Source organism: Pristiophorus japonicus, chromosome 16, assembly GCF_044704955.1.
Source record: "Pristiophorus japonicus isolate sPriJap1 chromosome 16, sPriJap1.hap1, whole genome shotgun sequence".
Taxonomy (NCBI): Eukaryota; Metazoa; Chordata; class Chondrichthyes; family Pristiophoridae; genus Pristiophorus; species Pristiophorus japonicus.
The window spans coordinates 12827012-12843989 of record NC_091992.1 but is presented as its reverse complement, the minus strand read 5'-3'; the positions used below and the strand labels follow the sequence as shown (position 1 = coordinate 12843989).

The 16978-nt window shown below is 46.1% G+C and overlaps 1 protein-coding gene across 2 annotated transcripts in view; it reads right to left on the bottom strand.

The window, feature by feature from the left end:
* wsb1 (WD repeat and SOCS box containing 1) overlaps positions 1–11311 on the bottom strand; it is a 36272-nt gene extending 24961 nt beyond the window's left edge. The window contains exons 1-2 of one of the 2 annotated variants that reach the window (XM_070856999.1): positions 10929–11311; positions 7378–7584 (exon numbers count right to left, since the gene is read on the bottom strand). In XM_070856999.1, the coding sequence (XP_070713100.1) occupies positions 7378–7498 (121 nt within the window). In that variant the 5' untranslated portion in view covers positions 7499–7584; positions 10929–11311. The remainder of the gene's footprint in view (positions 1–7377; positions 7585–10928) is intronic. The other variant, XM_070857000.1, reaches the window with a different exon arrangement.
* Between the last annotated feature and the right edge of the window lie 5667 nt (positions 11312–16978).

Below are 16978 nucleotides of genomic sequence, written 5' to 3'. Positions count from 1 at the left end.
AGAGAGACGAGAGGACACGAGAGAGAGAGAGAGGAGGACACAGAGAGAGAGAGAGAGGACCCCAAGGGGAAGAGAGAGAGAGAGAGGACACGAGAGAGAGAGAGAGAGGACACGAGAGAGAGAGAAGAGACACGAGAGAGAGAGAGAGGACACGAGAGAGAGAGAGAGGACACGAGAGAGAGAGAGAGAGGACACGAGAGAGAGAGAGAGAGAGGACACGAGAGAGAGAGAGAGAGAGAGAGAGAAGAGAGAGAGAGAGGACACGAGAGAGAGAGAGAGAGAGGACACGAGAGAGAGAGAGAGAGAGGACACGAGAGAGAGAGAGAGAGGACACGGAGAGAGAGAGAGAGAGACACGAGAGAGAGAGAGAGAGGACACGAGAGAGAGAGAGAGAGGACACGAGAGAGAGAGAGAGAGGACACGAGAGAGAGAGAGAGAGGACACGAGAAGAGAGAGAGAGAGGACACGAGAGAGAGAGAGAGAGAGGACACGAGAGAGAGAGAGAGAGAGGACACGAGAGAGAGGAGAGAGAGAGGACACGAGAGAGAGAGAGAGAGGACACGAGAGAGAGAGAGAGAGAGGACACGAGAGAGAGAGAGAGAGAGGACACAAGAGAGAGAGAGAGAGAGAGGACACGAGAGAGAGAGAGAGAGGACACGAGAGAGAGAGAGAGGACACGAGAGAGAGAGAGAGAGAGGACACGAGAGAGAGAGAGAGAGAGGACACGAGAGAGAGAGAGAGAGGACACGAGAGAGAGAGAGAGAGGACACGAGAGAGAGAGAGAGAGGACACGAGAGAGAGAGAGAGAGACACGAGAGAGAGAGAGAGAGGACACGAGAGAGAGAGAGAGAGGACACGAGAGAGAGAGAGAGGACACGAGAGAGAGAGAGAGGACACGAGAGAGAGAGAGAGAGGACACGAGAGAGAGAGAGAGAGAGACAGAGAGAGAGGAGACACGAGAGAGAGAGAGAGAGGACACGGAGAGAGAGAGAGAGAGGACACGAGAGAGAGAGAGAGAGAGACACGAGAGAGAGAGAGAGAGGACACGAGAGAGAGAGAGAGAGAGGACACGAGAGAGAGAGAGAGAGAGGACACGAGAGAGAGAGAGAGAGAGGACACGAGAGAGAGAGAGAGAGGACACGAGAGAGAGAGAGAGAGGACACGAGAGAGAGAGAGAGGACACGAGAGAGAGAGAGAGGACACGAGAGAGAGAGAGAGGACACGAGAGAGAGAGAGAGAGGACACGAGAGAGAGAGAGAGGACCGAGAGAGAGAGAGAGGACAGAGAGAGAGAGAGAGGACACGAGAGAGAGAGAGAGGACACGAGAGAGAGAGAGAGGACACGAGAGAGAGAGAGAGGACACGAGAGAGAGAGAGAGGACACGAGAGAGAGAGAGAGGACACGAGAGAGAGAGAGAGGACACGAGAGAGAGAGAGAGGACACGAGAGAGAGAGAGAGGACACGAGAGAGAGAGAGAGGACACGAGAGAGAGAGAGAGGACACGAGAGAGAGAGAGAGGACACGAGAGAGAGAGAGAGAGGACACGAGAGAGAGAGAGAGGACACGAGAGAGAGAGAGAGGACACGAGAGAGAGAGAGAGGACACGAGAGAGAGAGAGAGGACACGAGAGAGAGAGAGAGGACACGAGAGAGAGAGAGAGGACACGGAGAGAGAGAGAGAGGACACGAGAGAGAGAGAGAGAGGACACGAGAGAGAGAGAGAGGACACGAGAGAGAGAGAGAGGACACGAGAGAGAGAGAGAGGACACGAGAGAGAGAGAGAGGACACGAGAGAGAGAGAGAGGACACGAGAGAGAGAGAGAGGACACGAGAGAGAGAGAGAGGACACGAGAGAGAGAGAGAGGACACGAGAGAGAGAGAGAGGACACGAGAGAGAGAGAGAGGACACGAGAGAGAGAGAGAGGACACGAGAGAGAGAGAGAGGACACGAGAGAGAGAGAGAGGACACGAGAGAGAGAGAGAGGACACGAGAGAGAGAGAGAGGACACGAGAGAGAGAGAGAGGACACGAGAGAGAGAGAGAGGACACGAGAGAGAGAGAGAGGACACGAGAGAGAGAGAGAGGACACGAGAGAGAGAGAGAGGACACGAGAGAGAGAGAGAGGACACGAGAGAGAGAGAGAGAGAGGACACGAGAGAGAGAGAGAGACACGAGAGAGAGAGAGAGGACACGAGAGAGAGAGAGAGGACACGAGAGAGAGAGAGAGGACACGAGAGAGAGAGAGAGGACACGAGAGAGAGAGAGAGGACACGAGAGAGAGAGAGAGGACACGAGAGAGAGAGAGAGGACACGAGAGAGAGAGAGAGGACACGAGAGAGAGAGAGAGGACACGAGAGAGAGAGAGAGGACACGAGAGAGAGAGAGAGGACACGAGAGAGAGAGAGAGGACACGAGAGAGAGAGAGAGGACACGAGAGAGAGAGAGAGGACACGAGAGAGAGAGAGAGGACACGAGAGAGAGAGAGAGGACACGAGAGAGAGAGAGAGGACACGAGAGAGAGAGAGAGGACACGAGAGAGAGAGAGAGGACACGAGAGAGAGAGAGAGGACACGAGAGAGAGAGAGAGGACACGAGAGAGAGAGAGAGGACACGAGAGAGAGAGAGAGGACACGAGAGAGAGAGAGAGGACACGAGAGAGAGAGAGAGGACACGAGAGAGAGAGAGAGGACACGAGAGAGAGAGAGAGGACACGAGAGAGAGAGAGAGGACACGAGAGAGAGAGAGAGGACACGAGAGAGAGAGAGAGGACACGAGAGAGAGAGAGAGGACACGAGAGAGAGAGAGAGGACACGAGAGAGAGAGAGAGGACACGAGAGAGAGAGAGAGGACACGAGAGAGAGAGAGAGGACACGAGAGAGAGAGAGAGGACACGAGAGAGAGAGAGAGGACACGAGAGAGAGAGAGAGGACACGAGAGAGAGAGAGAGGACACGAGAGAGAGAGAGAGGACACGAGAGAGAGAGAGAGGACACGAGAGAGAGAGAGAGGACACGAGAGAGAGAGAGAGGACACGAGAGAGAGAGAGAGGACACGAGAGAGAGAGAGAGGACACGAGAGAGAGAGAGAGGACACGAGAGAGAGAGAGAGGACACGAGAGAGAGAGAGAGGACACGAGAGAGAGAGAGAGGACACGAGAGAGAGAGAGAGGACACGAGAGAGAGAGAGAGGACACGAGAGAGAGAGAGAGGACACGAGAGAGAGAGAGAGGACACGAGAGAGAGAGAGAGGACACGAGAGAGAGAGAGAGGACACGAGAGAGAGAGAGAGGACACGAGAGAGAGAGAGAGGACACGAGAGAGAGAGAGAGGACACGAGAGAGAGAGAGAGGACACGAGAGAGAGAGAGAGGACACGAGAGAGAGAGAGAGGACACGAGAGAGAGAGAGAGAGGACACGAGAGAGAGAGAGAGAGAGGACACGAGAGAGAGAGAGAGAGAGGACACGAGAGAGAGAGAGAGAGAGAGAGAGAGAGAGAGGAGAGAGAGAGAGAGAGGACACGAGAGAGAGAGAGGACACGAGAGAGAGAGAGAGAGGACACAGAGAGAGAGAGAGAGAGAGGACACGAGAGAGAGAGAGAGAGGACACGAGAGAGAGAGAGAGAGAGAGGACACGAGAGAGAGAGAGAGAGAGAGAGGACACGAGAGAGAGAGAGAGGACACGAGAGAGAGAGAGAGAGGACACGAGAGAGAGAGAGAGAGAGAGGACACGAGAGAGAGAGAGAGAGAGAGGACACGAGAGAGAGAGAGAGAGAGAGAGAGAGGACACGAGAGAGAGAGAGAGAGGACACGAGAGAGAGAGAGAGAGGACACGAGAGAGAGAGAGAGGACACGAGAGAGAGAGAGAGAGGACACGAGAGAGAGAGAGAGGACACGAGAGAGAGAGGACACGAGAAGAGAGAGAGAGAACACGAGAGATAAAAGGGGTCAGAGGGTCTAGTAAGGAAGAGGAACTGAGGGAAATCTTTATTAGTCGGGAAATTGTGTTGGGGAAATTGATGGGATTGAAGGCCGATAAATCCCCAGGGCCTGATGGACTGCATCCTAGAGTACTTAAGGAGGTGGCCTTGGAAATAGCGGATGCATTGACAGTCATTTTCCAACATTCCATTGACTCTGGATCAGTTCCTATGGAGTGGAGGGTAGCCAATGTAACCCCACTTTTTAAAAAAGGAGGGAGAGAGAAAACAGGGAATTATAGACCGGTCAGCCTGACATCGGTAGTGGGTAAAGTGATGGAATCAATTATTAAGGATGTCATAGCAGTGCATCTGGAAAATGGTGACATGATAGGTCCAAGTCAGCATGGATTTGTGAAAGGGAAATCATGCTTGACAAATCTTCTGGAATTTTTTGAGGATGTTTCCAGTAAAGTGGACAAGGGAGAACCAGTTGATGTGGTATATTTGGACTTTCAGAAGGCTTTCGACAAGGTCCCACACAAGAGATTAATGTGCAAAGTTAAAGCACATGGGATTGGGGGTAGTGTGCTGACGTGGATTGAGAACTGGTTGTCAGACAGGAAGCAAAGAGTAGGAGTAAACGGGTACTTTTCAGAATGGCAGGCAGTGACCAGTGGAGTGCCGCAAGGTTCTGTGCTGGGGCCCCAGCTGTTTACATTGTACATTAATGATTTAGACGAGGGGATTAAATGCAGTATCTCCAAATTTGCGGATGATACTAAGTTGGGTGGCAGTGTGAGCTGCGAGGAGGATGCTATTAGGCTGCAGAGTGACTTGGATAGGTTAGGTGAGTGGGCAAATGCATGGCAGATGAAGTATAATGTGGATAAATGTGAGGTTATCCACTTTGGTGGTAAAAACAGAGAGACAGACTATTATCTGAATGGTGACAGATTAGGAAAAGGGAAGGTGCAACGAGACCTGGGTGTCATGGTACATCAGTCATTGAAGGTTGGCATGCAGGTACAGCAGGCGGTTAAGAAAGCAAATGGCATGTTGGCCTTCATAGCGAGGGGATTTGAATACAGGGGCAGGGAGGTGTTGCTACAGTTGTACAGGGCCTTGGTGAGGCCACACCTGGAGTATTGTGTACAGTTTTGGTCTCCTAACTTGAGGAAGGACATTCTTGCTATTGAGGGAGTGCAGCGAAGGTTCACCAGACTGATTCCCGGGATGGCGGGACTGACCTATCAAGAAAGATTGGATCAATTGGGATTGTATTCACTGGAGTTCAGAAGAATGAGAGGGGATCTCATAGAAACGTTTAAAATTCTGACGGGTTTAGACAGGTTAGATGCAGAAAGAATGTTCCCAATGTTGGGGAAGTCCAGAACCAGGGGTCACAGTCTGAGGATAAGGGGTAAGCCATTTAGGACCGAGATGAGGAGAAACTTCTTCACCCAGAGAGTGGTGAACCTGTGGAATTCTCTACCACAGAAAGTAGTTGAGGCCAATTCACTAAATATATTCAAAAGGGAGTTAGATGAAGTCCTTACTACTCGGGGGATCAAGGGGTATGGCGAGAAAGCAGGAAGGGGGTACTGAAGTTTCATGTTCAGCCATGAACTCATTGAATGGCGGTGCAGGCTAGAAGGGCCGAATGGCCTACTCCTGCACCTATTTTCTATGTTTCTATGTTTCTATGAGAGAGAGAGAGAGAGAGAGAGAGGACACGAGAGAGAGAGAGAGAGAGAGAGAGAGAGAGAGGAGAGAGAGAGAGAGAGAGAGATCAGGTCGGATCCAGTCCGGGAGCGGGAGTCGGGTCCAGTGGGGGGTCGGGTCGGGTTGGGTCCAGTCGGGGGGGGGGGACGACACACACGCGGGTGTCGGGTCTGGTCCGGAGGCAGGGGGTGAGTGGGTGTCGGGTCGAGTCCGGAGGCGGGGGGGGGGGGGGGGGGGGGGGGGGAGCAGGAGCTGGCCGTGGGAGGAGCCTTATTCACGCAGCCCCAGTGAGGCCATTCAGCCAGGGCTAGGGGCTGCGTGCTTCGGGCCCCTCCCACACAGTTCGGTGCCTGGAGCTACTGCACTTGCGTGCCCACTGTCGCGCGCATGTGCAGAGGTCCCGGCACTGCTTTCAGCGCAGGGACCTGGCTCCGCCCCCCCACAGCTCGTACTGGCTGCGCCGAGGGCCAGAGGACCTGCAAGTAGGTGGAGAATACCGAGGATTTTTTTAGGCCCACTTTGTGGCGCGAAAAACGGGCGCCCAGCTCGGAGGGGCGTCCGTTTTTTTTCTTGTGGAAACTTGGGCCCATAAGATCAGAAATAGGAGCAGGAGTAGGCCATACGGCCCCTCGAGCCTGCTCTGCCATTTAATACGATCATGGCTGATCTGATCATGGACTTAGGTCCACTTCCCCGCCCACTCCCCATAACCCCTTATCATTCTAGCCATCAACAAGTGTCAATTGTAACATTGATGAATGCAACAGCCCACAAGACTTGTACAACCAAACCATCCCCTCCCCTCCTGATCAAGACCCTACAGCAATTACGCACACAAACCATGACAGCCTCCTCGACCACCCCATAACCTGCCAAGACTAGCAAACTTCCTCATCACTAATCTTAACAATGAACTTTCAGAAACAACTTTTTTTTTTAAATGTTCAATTTATAATTTCAAATTGCTTCCAAAGTTATATACTTCCCTTCTTGTTTTCCCCCACACCACCCCAACCCCACCAGTAGTTACAACTGAAAATACTCTTTCACTCCAAATTTGGACGGGCAAAAAACAATCTAAATGGGCAACATTGGATGTTTTTCTACAGTTGGAAGTGGACATAATTACAATAAGACTCTCATCGCTTCCTCCAAGTCATACTTCCCGTCACACTTCAGGCAACACTAGCATATTCTGACTCACTTTAAGCAACACCACAGGAGATCTACTCATAAATATCAAAATATTACACCTAATATTCTATTTTACTGAAATCTTAGTAATTGAAATTCAATTACCAGACCATAGGTGTAGGCGCTGGTGCAGTTCAGATCACAGGTGGGTGCCATGCACATACTGACCCTGCATCGACAGATAAAACTGCCACTTGTCTGGACAGCAAAATCAAAACAAGGAGCCAATTTTAGCACTATACATGCATGGAACCAAAACACTGATATCACACACCCATGATGTGAACTATAGCAGCAACAAATGCAGAAATAACTTAAAATAAACACTGTTCAAATTTCTTGCACTGGAGCTATCAAACCATCTGATTTACTGCTCAATTAGGTAGTTAGACAGAACATTTTTTTTGATGATTGTAAGTTAGTTAATTGTTAATACCACCCAAACTCATTTTGGATACAACGGTAGATGCTACACCATGGTTACAGTTGAACAGTTGTTGGTAGTTTGTTAAGACTGTTGCAAACCATCACAAGGTCAAAAATACCTTGAGGAGCCAAATGATTGGGTCTGGAGATTTCATTGTATTCACGTGGCATCAGGGTCACATTGGAACTGTTGGCAGCAGCAAACCTTTTTGCAGCTTCCTTCCAAGTGGCCAACTGCATTCACGAGTTGTAGTCCGTCTCCAAGCTGATGAAGCAAAACGCTATGTGCTGACGACGGCACCAACAGTGAACATTACTGGCACACACTGCAGAATGAAAACGCATGGAAACTTTCTAGTCATGGACTGAAGCCTTTCTCACTTTATTCACATCTGAGACACACGCATGATTGAAGACTTAATTTAAATGGCTTGATGCTGTGGAAAAGAGGTCAACTTTAAAAAAAAACATTAGACCCCAGAGGCCATTGTCCTGCGGTCACTGTGAAACAACATTCACTAAACATTGTCCGATCCACAATGATTTGTTTTACAATACTGCAAAATGATTCTAAACATTTGCACTGTAATAAACTGAAAATGTCACAAATCTGAATGGAAGATCCAGACACTAAATTAGGAGGCACAGTAAATTGTGTAGATGATAGCAGAACATTACAAAAGGGCAGACTATGCGTGGGCAAAACTGTGGGAGATGGAGCTTAATTTAGGGAAATATGAGATCATGCTCCTCGGATCCAAGACAAATGGGAATATTTTGCTAATGGCAAGAAAACAGTAACTGTGGAGGATCAACGGGATTTGGTGCACACAGATCACTAAAAATAATCAAAAAGGCTAATGGAATGTTGGCCATTACCTCAAGGGGGCTGGAAATACAAGTGATGCTCCAGTTGTACAGACCCTTGGTCAGATCCCATCCCGAGTACAGTGTTCGGTTTTGGGCACTGAGCCTCGGGTACAACACAATTCTCCATGATACCGGGGCTCAAAGGGTTAAATTACGAGGACGCACAAACTTGATTTGCATTACCTTCAGTTTGGAGGGTGGAAGAGTAATCCAAAACCTAACTTATAACTATATACGAGTTGATCCAAAAAGACAGATCATTTAATGAGGTGAAAAACAAGGCCAAGAGCAATGACTACATCCCTGCCGAGGGGCTCGCAAGTAAAGAGGTCGATTAAAGAGAACAGGTTTTTAACAACCTGTAAAAGGCAACTTAAAAAGCCATGATGCATTAGCTTTTAATTATTTGGCATAAATTCTTCACCCAACTTTACAGCTGTATGCAATTCAACTGCATGTATAGCAACACTCCCAAGACATTGCTCACAGCAAGCCTGAGGATGCAATATTTTACAAGTCGGGTAACAAAAAAAAGGGACCATTAATGCTTCTAGCTTTGCTTTGGATTCCTACATGTACTACAATTCTGATTTGCGATTTAAATTTGAGCCAAACAAAGTATGATGGCAAAAGTCTGACAGCAAGTGCAACTCTTACAGGAAACACAACTTTGAAGTTTAGGATCAGTTCTCTGCCCGAACAAAAATATCAGATAGAAGACATGAAATGTGTTTTACATACAAAAGACAGTATTTCAGCAATGCTAACTTTGGTTAATTTCCTCTTCTTACAAGATGATCCTCAACATTAATTTAAAATAGCTGAGTATATTATTTTGTGTGTGTGTGTGTGTGTGTGTGTGTGTGTGTGTGAGTGTGTGTATGCACACATACATACACACACACACACAATAAAATATATAGTGTATAATATACATACTATATATATATATAATATATATATATATTATATATAAATAAATAAAATAATCTATAAATATATTATATATAATATATATAATGACAGTATAAATATATAATAAATTACAGTATATATCTATATACACACCGTATATGTATTAAAAATACCATATATAAATAGTGTATATATAAAAAAGTGTATATATAAAAAAGTGTATATATAAAAAAGTGTATATATAAAATATACAGTGTATATATAAAATAGTGTATATATATATATAAAATATGTATATATAGTGTGTGTGTATATATAAAATATACATACACGGTGCCCATCACCACCAACATACCTTCACGAATTTGCTTACAATGTAGAACATTTCCTACGCCATTTCATAAAGACATTGGGATGCTGAGTCAAGGAACAATTTAAGGTGCATGATCAAAGGATTGGTCAAAGATGCAGACTTCAAAGACGAGAATGGTTGAGGGGTTTGGGGTGGTAATTTCAGAGAGTGGGACCTCGGCAACTGAAAGCACAGCCACCAATGGTAGGACAAAGGGAAAGGAGAAACCGTGCTACCGGAAAACCACATTTACTGGGGGTAGACAAACCAAAGAAAACTCAGTAAAACGCCTTAACTAAATCGGAGTTTACCTTACATTTGCCGTTGGTTGCGCAAAAAGTCTTGCCTGGCAGCTCAACAGCAATGCAAGTCCGAAAGGCTGGCGTTTCCAGCAAAATAAACACATTAGCAGCGATCTTTTGTACGAAATAGTTTCACTTTGAAGAGTTGAGCAAACAATATTGTTAGCTAAAATTTAAAAATCAGCATATTGGTGCTTTGTTTAAAAAAAAGTTAAAATATGCAGATTTAGAATATCAATGCAAAATAATTGCAACTCTGAATACAAAGAAGCCAGCAGCAGAGGCAACATCCAACCCAAAACGTGCTCACCACAAAAGTAGCTTTCTACATTCAAGAATCACTTTTTGAAGTCAAAACTGTTAATTTCCCCATTACCCAAAACGCATGTGGAAATCAAAATATCTGAAACTCCGAACACAAAGAAGCCAGGATGTTGCGATTCAATATTCTATATCTTGGAGAAATGCCTGCAAGATGCGTCAAAATACAACGGAGAAAAATAAATGCGCAGACATGACTCCAGCATTTAGCAATAAAGAGAGCACAAAGATTATCTTCGGAAAGATACACTCGCTCCAATATCCATAGCTGCAGTTTATCAAAACAAAATCCGCGTACACTTTCATCAATCTACATACCATGATCCAATTACATTAACACAAAGAAATGTGTTTTCCCCCCCCCCCCAAAGAAAAACCTTGTAAGTTTCCCCCCCATAAAGATTTATGGTGCAGAATGTTATTGGCAAAAATATTAATTTCCCCAATCAAAAAAAAAATGTTTTGGTGTAGAATTTAATTTGCAAAAATATTAATTTCCCCAAATTGAAAAAAGTAAAAGATGTTTTCGGGTGCCAGAATTTAATTTACAAAAATATTAATTTCCCCAATCAAAAAAAAAAAATTTTTGGTGTAGAATTTAATTTGCAAAAATATTAATTTCCCCAAATTGAAAAAAGTAAAAAAAAGATGTTTTCGGGTGCAAAATTTAATTTGCAAAGATATCACGAGAAAAAAAAAAAGCTTCCAACTTTTCCTAAAATGTTAAACGAGGAACATTCTCAACAAAGTAAGACAGATTCACAGACGGTAACGTGGCTGCAACCCCGCTTTGCAAGGCTGCCTGAGAGAGAGAGAGAGAGAGCCCCTCCCAGGGCCTGCTCCAACCAGCGGCTGCCCTTCGCACCCCACCCCCGGGCCTGCCGCTCCCACCTCCCACCCGCTGCCTTACCTATTTCATTCTCGTTGACAAATTCTGGGAAGCTGGCCATCTAAGGAGTCACGAATCGAGTCCGAGAAAACGGCAGCGGCGGCGGCGGGTTTACGAAATTGTAGTGTTTTTTTTTAAAACGAGAGAGAAATTCGGGGTGCGAAAACCAGCGGTATTAACGCCTCTCCGGGGCGGGGTGGAGGCGAGAAAGTAATTCCGCCGTCAAATTCTTCTTATTATTTGTAGAAATTCTTTCTTCTGAACCTTCGAGGTCCAACGAGATTCTTTTTTGTTTTTACTTTGACGGAATTAAAGGAGTATCCGTATGAGGCGAGGACGAACGCAGACTGACGCGAGCGCGGCGATCGCGCTTCTAAATATTGACAGCCGCCTCAAAATGGCCGGCCGGCCGGAAGAGGGGGGGGGGGGGGGGGCCGGCCGTATGGCCTGCAGGATACGTCATCGCGCAGCACACGCCCCGTCCCCGCCCCCTTTGCACGCCCACGCTCGCTGGTTGCGTACGTGCACCACAGCACGTGCCCGCAGCAGCAGCACGGCAAGGGAACACACAATGGGGCTGGGGGTGGGCAGTGAAGAAAGAATCCTTTGAATCTTGCATTTATATAGCGCCTTTCACGACCAGTGGACCTCTCAAAGCGCTTTGCAGTCAATGAAGTACTTTTTGGGGGTGTTGTAATGTGGGGAAACCCGGCAGCCAATTTGCGCACAGCAAGCTCCCACAAACACCAATGTGATAATGACCAGATCATTTGTGGGTTTTTTTTTAAATGTTGATTGAGGGATAAATACTGGCCCAGGACAACGGGGATAACTCCGCTGCTCTTTTTCGAAATAGTGCCAAGGGATCTTTTACGTCCACCTCAGTTTAACGTCTCATCCGAAAAACGGCACTTCCGACAGTGCAGCGCTCCCTCAGCACTGCACTGGGATCGTTAGCCCAGATTTTTGTGCTCAAGTCCCTGGAGTGGGACTTGAATCCACAACCTTCTGACCCAGAAGCAGAGGTTGCTTATTATCCTCTTTGTCTCCCACTCAGTTCTTTTAGAAACATAGAAAATAGGTGCAGGAGTAGGCCATTCGGCCCTTCGAGCCTGCACCGCCATTCAATGAGTTCATGGCTGAACATGCAACTTCAGTACCCCATTCCTGCTTTCTCGCCATACCCCTTGATCCCCCTAGTAGTAAGGACTACATCTAACTCCTTTTTGAATATATTTAGTGAATTGGCCTCAACAACTTTCTGTGGTAGAGAATTCCACAGGTTCACCACTCTCTGGGTGAAGAAGTTTCTCCTCATCTCGGTCCTAAATGGCTTAGCCCTTACCCTTGGACTGTGACCCCTGGTTCTGGACTTCCCCAACATTGGGAACATTCTTCCTGCATCTAACCTGTCTAACCCCGTCAGAATTTCAAACGTTTCTATGAGATCCCCTCTCATTCTTCTGAACTCCAGTGAATACAAGCCCAGTTGATCCAGTCTTTCTTGATATGTCAGTCCTGCCATCCCGGGAATCAGTCTGGTGAACCTTCGCTGCACTCCCTCAATAGCAGGAATGTCCTTCCTCAAGTTAGGAGACCAAAACTGTACACAATATTCCAGGTGTGGCCTCACCAAGGCCCTGTACAACTGTAGTAACACCTCCCTGCCCCTGTACTCAAATCCACTCGCTATGAAGGCCAACATGCCATTTGCTTTCTTAACTGCCTGCTGTACCTGCATGCCAACCTTCAATGACTTATGTACCATGACACCCAGGTCTCGTTGCACCTTCCCTTTTCCTAATCTGTCACCATTCAGATAATAGTCTGTCTCTCTGTTTTTACCACCAAAGCGGATATCCTCACACTTATCCACATTATACTTCATCTGCCATGCATTTGCCCACTCACCTAACCTATCCAAGTCACTCTGCAGCCTCATAGCATCCTCCTTACAACTCACACTGCCACCCAACTTAGTGTCATCCGCAAATTTGGAGATACTACATTTAATCCCCTCGTCTAAATCATTAATGTACAATGTAAACAGCTGGGGTCCCAGCACAGAACCTTGCGGTACCCCACTAGTCACTGCCTGCCATTCTGAAAAGTACCCATTTACTCCTACTCTTTGCTGCCTGTCTGCCAACCAGTTCTCAATCCACGTCAGCACACTACCCCCAATCCCATGTGCTTTAACTTTGCACATTAATCTCTTGTGTGGGACCTTGTCGCAAGCCTTCTGAAAGTCCAAATACAGCACATCAACTGGTTCTCCCTTGTCCACTCTACTGGAAGCATCCTCAAAAAATTCCAGAAGATTTGTCAAGCATGATTTCCCTTTCACAAATTCATGCTGACTTGGACCTATCATGTCACCTCTTTCCAAATGCGCTGCTATGACATCCTTAATAATTGATTCCATCATTTTACCCATTACCGATGTCAGGCTGACCGGTCTATAATTCCCTGTTTTCACTCTCCCTCCTTTTTTAAAAAGTGGGGTTACATTGTATACCCTCCACTCCATAGGAACTGATCCAGATTTTATGGAATGTTGGAAAATGAGTGTCAAGGCATCCGCTATTTCCAAGGCCACCTCCTTTTCATTGCTTTTTGATTTTTTTTTCATGTTCTTTGCTGTTTCATGCATTGCTTCCCTAAGTAATGCATTCCGTTAAAATGTGTACAAGAGTGGAGCACGGGCACTTGGGTTGTCTGCTTTTGACAGGGGTTGCTCACTGAATATCATTTTACGATTGCAACATTTAAAAAATAAATGCTCTAAGCACAAGCGGACCTCTTTTATATTCACGCATAAAGAAACGGATCAATTTATTATTTTACAGCTGGAATCTTAATTTTACAGGACACGTTGGCCCATTGCTGACTCTCTGATGAGCTATTCATTTCCCCTACCCTTTTTAATTTACTTTTTCAAATATATATCCACCTCTCTTTTAAAAGCTATTCTGCTGCCACTACCATTAATTCTGGAAGGGAATTTCATTCTGAACAAATCTGAACACATTTCTCCTAATCTCCCCCATTGTTCTTTTAAGACAATGGTAAATTTATGCCCTCTATTTACGTAAGAACATGATAGAGAATTCAAACAGGCTGCATTCAGACAGGCTGTGAAAATTCACAGACCCCAAGTCAAAGCTGCTATGTGCAACTCAGCATGTTGCATTAAGTCATCAATCAACTTGACATTTTAGGACCTTGGGTAGCGAGCCAATTAAAAGGTTAACAGACGATCAATTGAGCCAATAAGATCAAAGATGGCGAGTTCTTTTCTGTAAATTGAACCAGGTATGAGTACAGCCATTTTGGCCATGTGGTCTCAGAAGGACAAAGGCCTGGCTTAAAGCCAGAAGCTTGTTGCTGCTGCCAGAATAAAGTTATATTAAAACCACAACCGGAGTTCGTATTTCATTGGAAATTAAGAGATCTAACAGAACATAAGAAATAGGAGCAAGAGTCGACCAGTTGGCCCCTCGAAACATTCAATGAGATCATGGCTGATCTTCTAGCTCAACTTCACTTTCCTGCCCTATCCCCAGATCCCTTGATTCTGTTAATATCAAAAAATCTATCCATCTCTGTCTTGGATATATTCAACGACTGAGCCTTCACAGTCCTCTGGGGTAGAGAATTTCAAAGATTCACTACCTTCTGACTGAAGAAATTTCTCCTCATCTCAGTCCTAAAAGCCGATCCCTTATTCTGAAACTGTGACCCCTGTCTCTAGATTCTCCAACCAAGAGGGAAACACCTTCCCTGCATCTACCCTGTCGATCACTGCAACAATTTTGTATGCTTCAATAAGATCCCCTTTCATTCTTCTAATCTCTAGAGAATAGATTTGGCAACTCACATCTGTTTTTCCTGATTTACTTTATCAAAATCCGTCATCATTTTGAACATGTTTCCCTCTTCTCTTTCTTTGTTCTCTGAAAAGTGCTGCAGTTTTTCTAGTCTCACATCTGGTATCACCCTCTCTTCAAAAAGGAAGTGAAATTCCTGTATGCCTCTTGTTTTGATCTGGGATAGAGGTGTTAACTCCAGCAATTTAGATGTACAAAGCACTTTTAACAACATAAAAAAAACATGGCGTGGGGGAAATTTGCCGGGCTATGGGGAAAGGGCAGGGGAGTGGAACTAACTGCCCTTTCAAAAGGCAGGCACATGCACGATGGGCCGAATGGCCTCCTTATGTGCTGCATCATTCTGTGATTGCAAAGGGTTTCACAGAGGCGTACTAAAGAAATGCATGGCGATTCAAAGGAGATATTGGTTGGGGATAGGTAATCAAAAGCTTTGCCAAAGAGATGGTTTTAAGGAGAGTGAGGCAGATGGGTTTAGGGAGCAATTACAGAGTATGGGACCTAGGCAGCTGAAGGCATGAAACCCAATAGTGGGCCAAAGCAAAAGAGGGATGCACATGAGGCTGGGGGTGGAGGAGAATACGTGGAGGGGAGGGAGTTACAGAGATAGGGAGTGGTGAGGCCATGAAGGGATGTAAACACAAAGGTGAGTATTTTAAATTTGTTGTGTTGAGGGACTCAGAGAAAAAAAGGAGAAAATGCAAGGGAGCGGGGGAGGAACATTAATATCTGGGGAAGGATGTGGTTAATTTTTGTCACTCATTAAGCTGGAGATGAAAAATGATGATATGAATGAACATGGACTTGACATACTGGGACAACGCAAAGAGCATGAAGAGTCAAGCGCAGGCAGCGGAAGGAGTGTGCGGCAAACCAGCCCCACCGATCCCTTCCCTCGACGAATGTCTGTCCCACCTGTGACAGAGTCTGTGGCTCTCGTATCGGACTGTTCAGCCACCAAAGAACTCACTTTGGGAGTGGAAGCAAGTCTTCCTCGATTCCGAGGGACTGCCTATGATGATGATTTCCACCGGAGTAGTGAAGGCTAAGAGGAGATTTAATAGAGATTTTTTAAATGATGCAGGGTTTTAGAGGAAATAAGGATAGACTATTTCCTCTACAACACAAAAGCAAAATGCTGTGGATGAAGGGTAATCTGAAATAAAAGCAGAAAATGCTGGAGACACTCAGCAGGTCAAGCAACATCTGTGGAGAGAGAAACAGAGTCAATGTTTCCGGGCGATGATACAGGACGATTTTAAGCAAGTGCAGAGGCAGGGAAAGAGGGAAGGGGAGGGAAGAACATAAGGGATAGGTTGGAAGGCAGGAAAATGACAAAAGGAATGGTTGTACAAGTCAAAGGGAGGTGGTAATGGGACAAGTAAAGAAACCAAAGATGAGCCTAGAAGAGGTGTGAATGGGAATAGCAGAATCCTCAATAATCGCCGTCCAAAAAAATGGGGGCAGAGGTTATGGTCTGAAATTGTTGAACTCGATGTTGAGCCCGGAAGGCTGTACAGTGTCAGAGTAGGAGTGGAGCGGAGAATTAAAGTGACAGACTATTTCCTTTGGTTGGGACTCAATGATGAGTGGACATCAATTTACAATTGGCACAAAGGCACTGAGGAAAAGGTGAGAGAAATGTCTTAATGCAGAGCGTTGTTGGAGCATGGGCTGCTTTGCCTGGGCGTGATTCAGGTGGAGATCGTTGCATCTTTAAAGAGAAACCATTTGAAGCAGCAGGAAATGCAGGGCTTTGGAGCGAGAGCTTTGCGGTGGCATTAGTTTTAGGTTGCTGCAGCAAAGAGAAGGCTCAGACACAATGCGGCAACTGGCCTTGCTCTGTTCTATAAAAATAGCTTGTGTGCAGCTTTCTTTCCAAGAAGATTCATTCCTGCATTAGGTTTCAACATTAATTTCAAGGAAGTGAGTGAGTCTTTTGGATGAGACGTTAAACCGAGCACCCGTCTGCCCCCTCAGGAGGACGTAAAAGATTCCATGGCACTATTTTGAAAAAGAGTAGGGGAGTTATCCCCGGTGTCCTGGCCAATATTTAATCCCTCAACCAACATCACTAAACAGATTATCTGGTCATTATCACATTGCTGTTTGTGGGAGCTTGCTGTGCACAAGTAGGCTACCACGTTTTCCACATTACAATAAGTGACTACACTCCAAAAA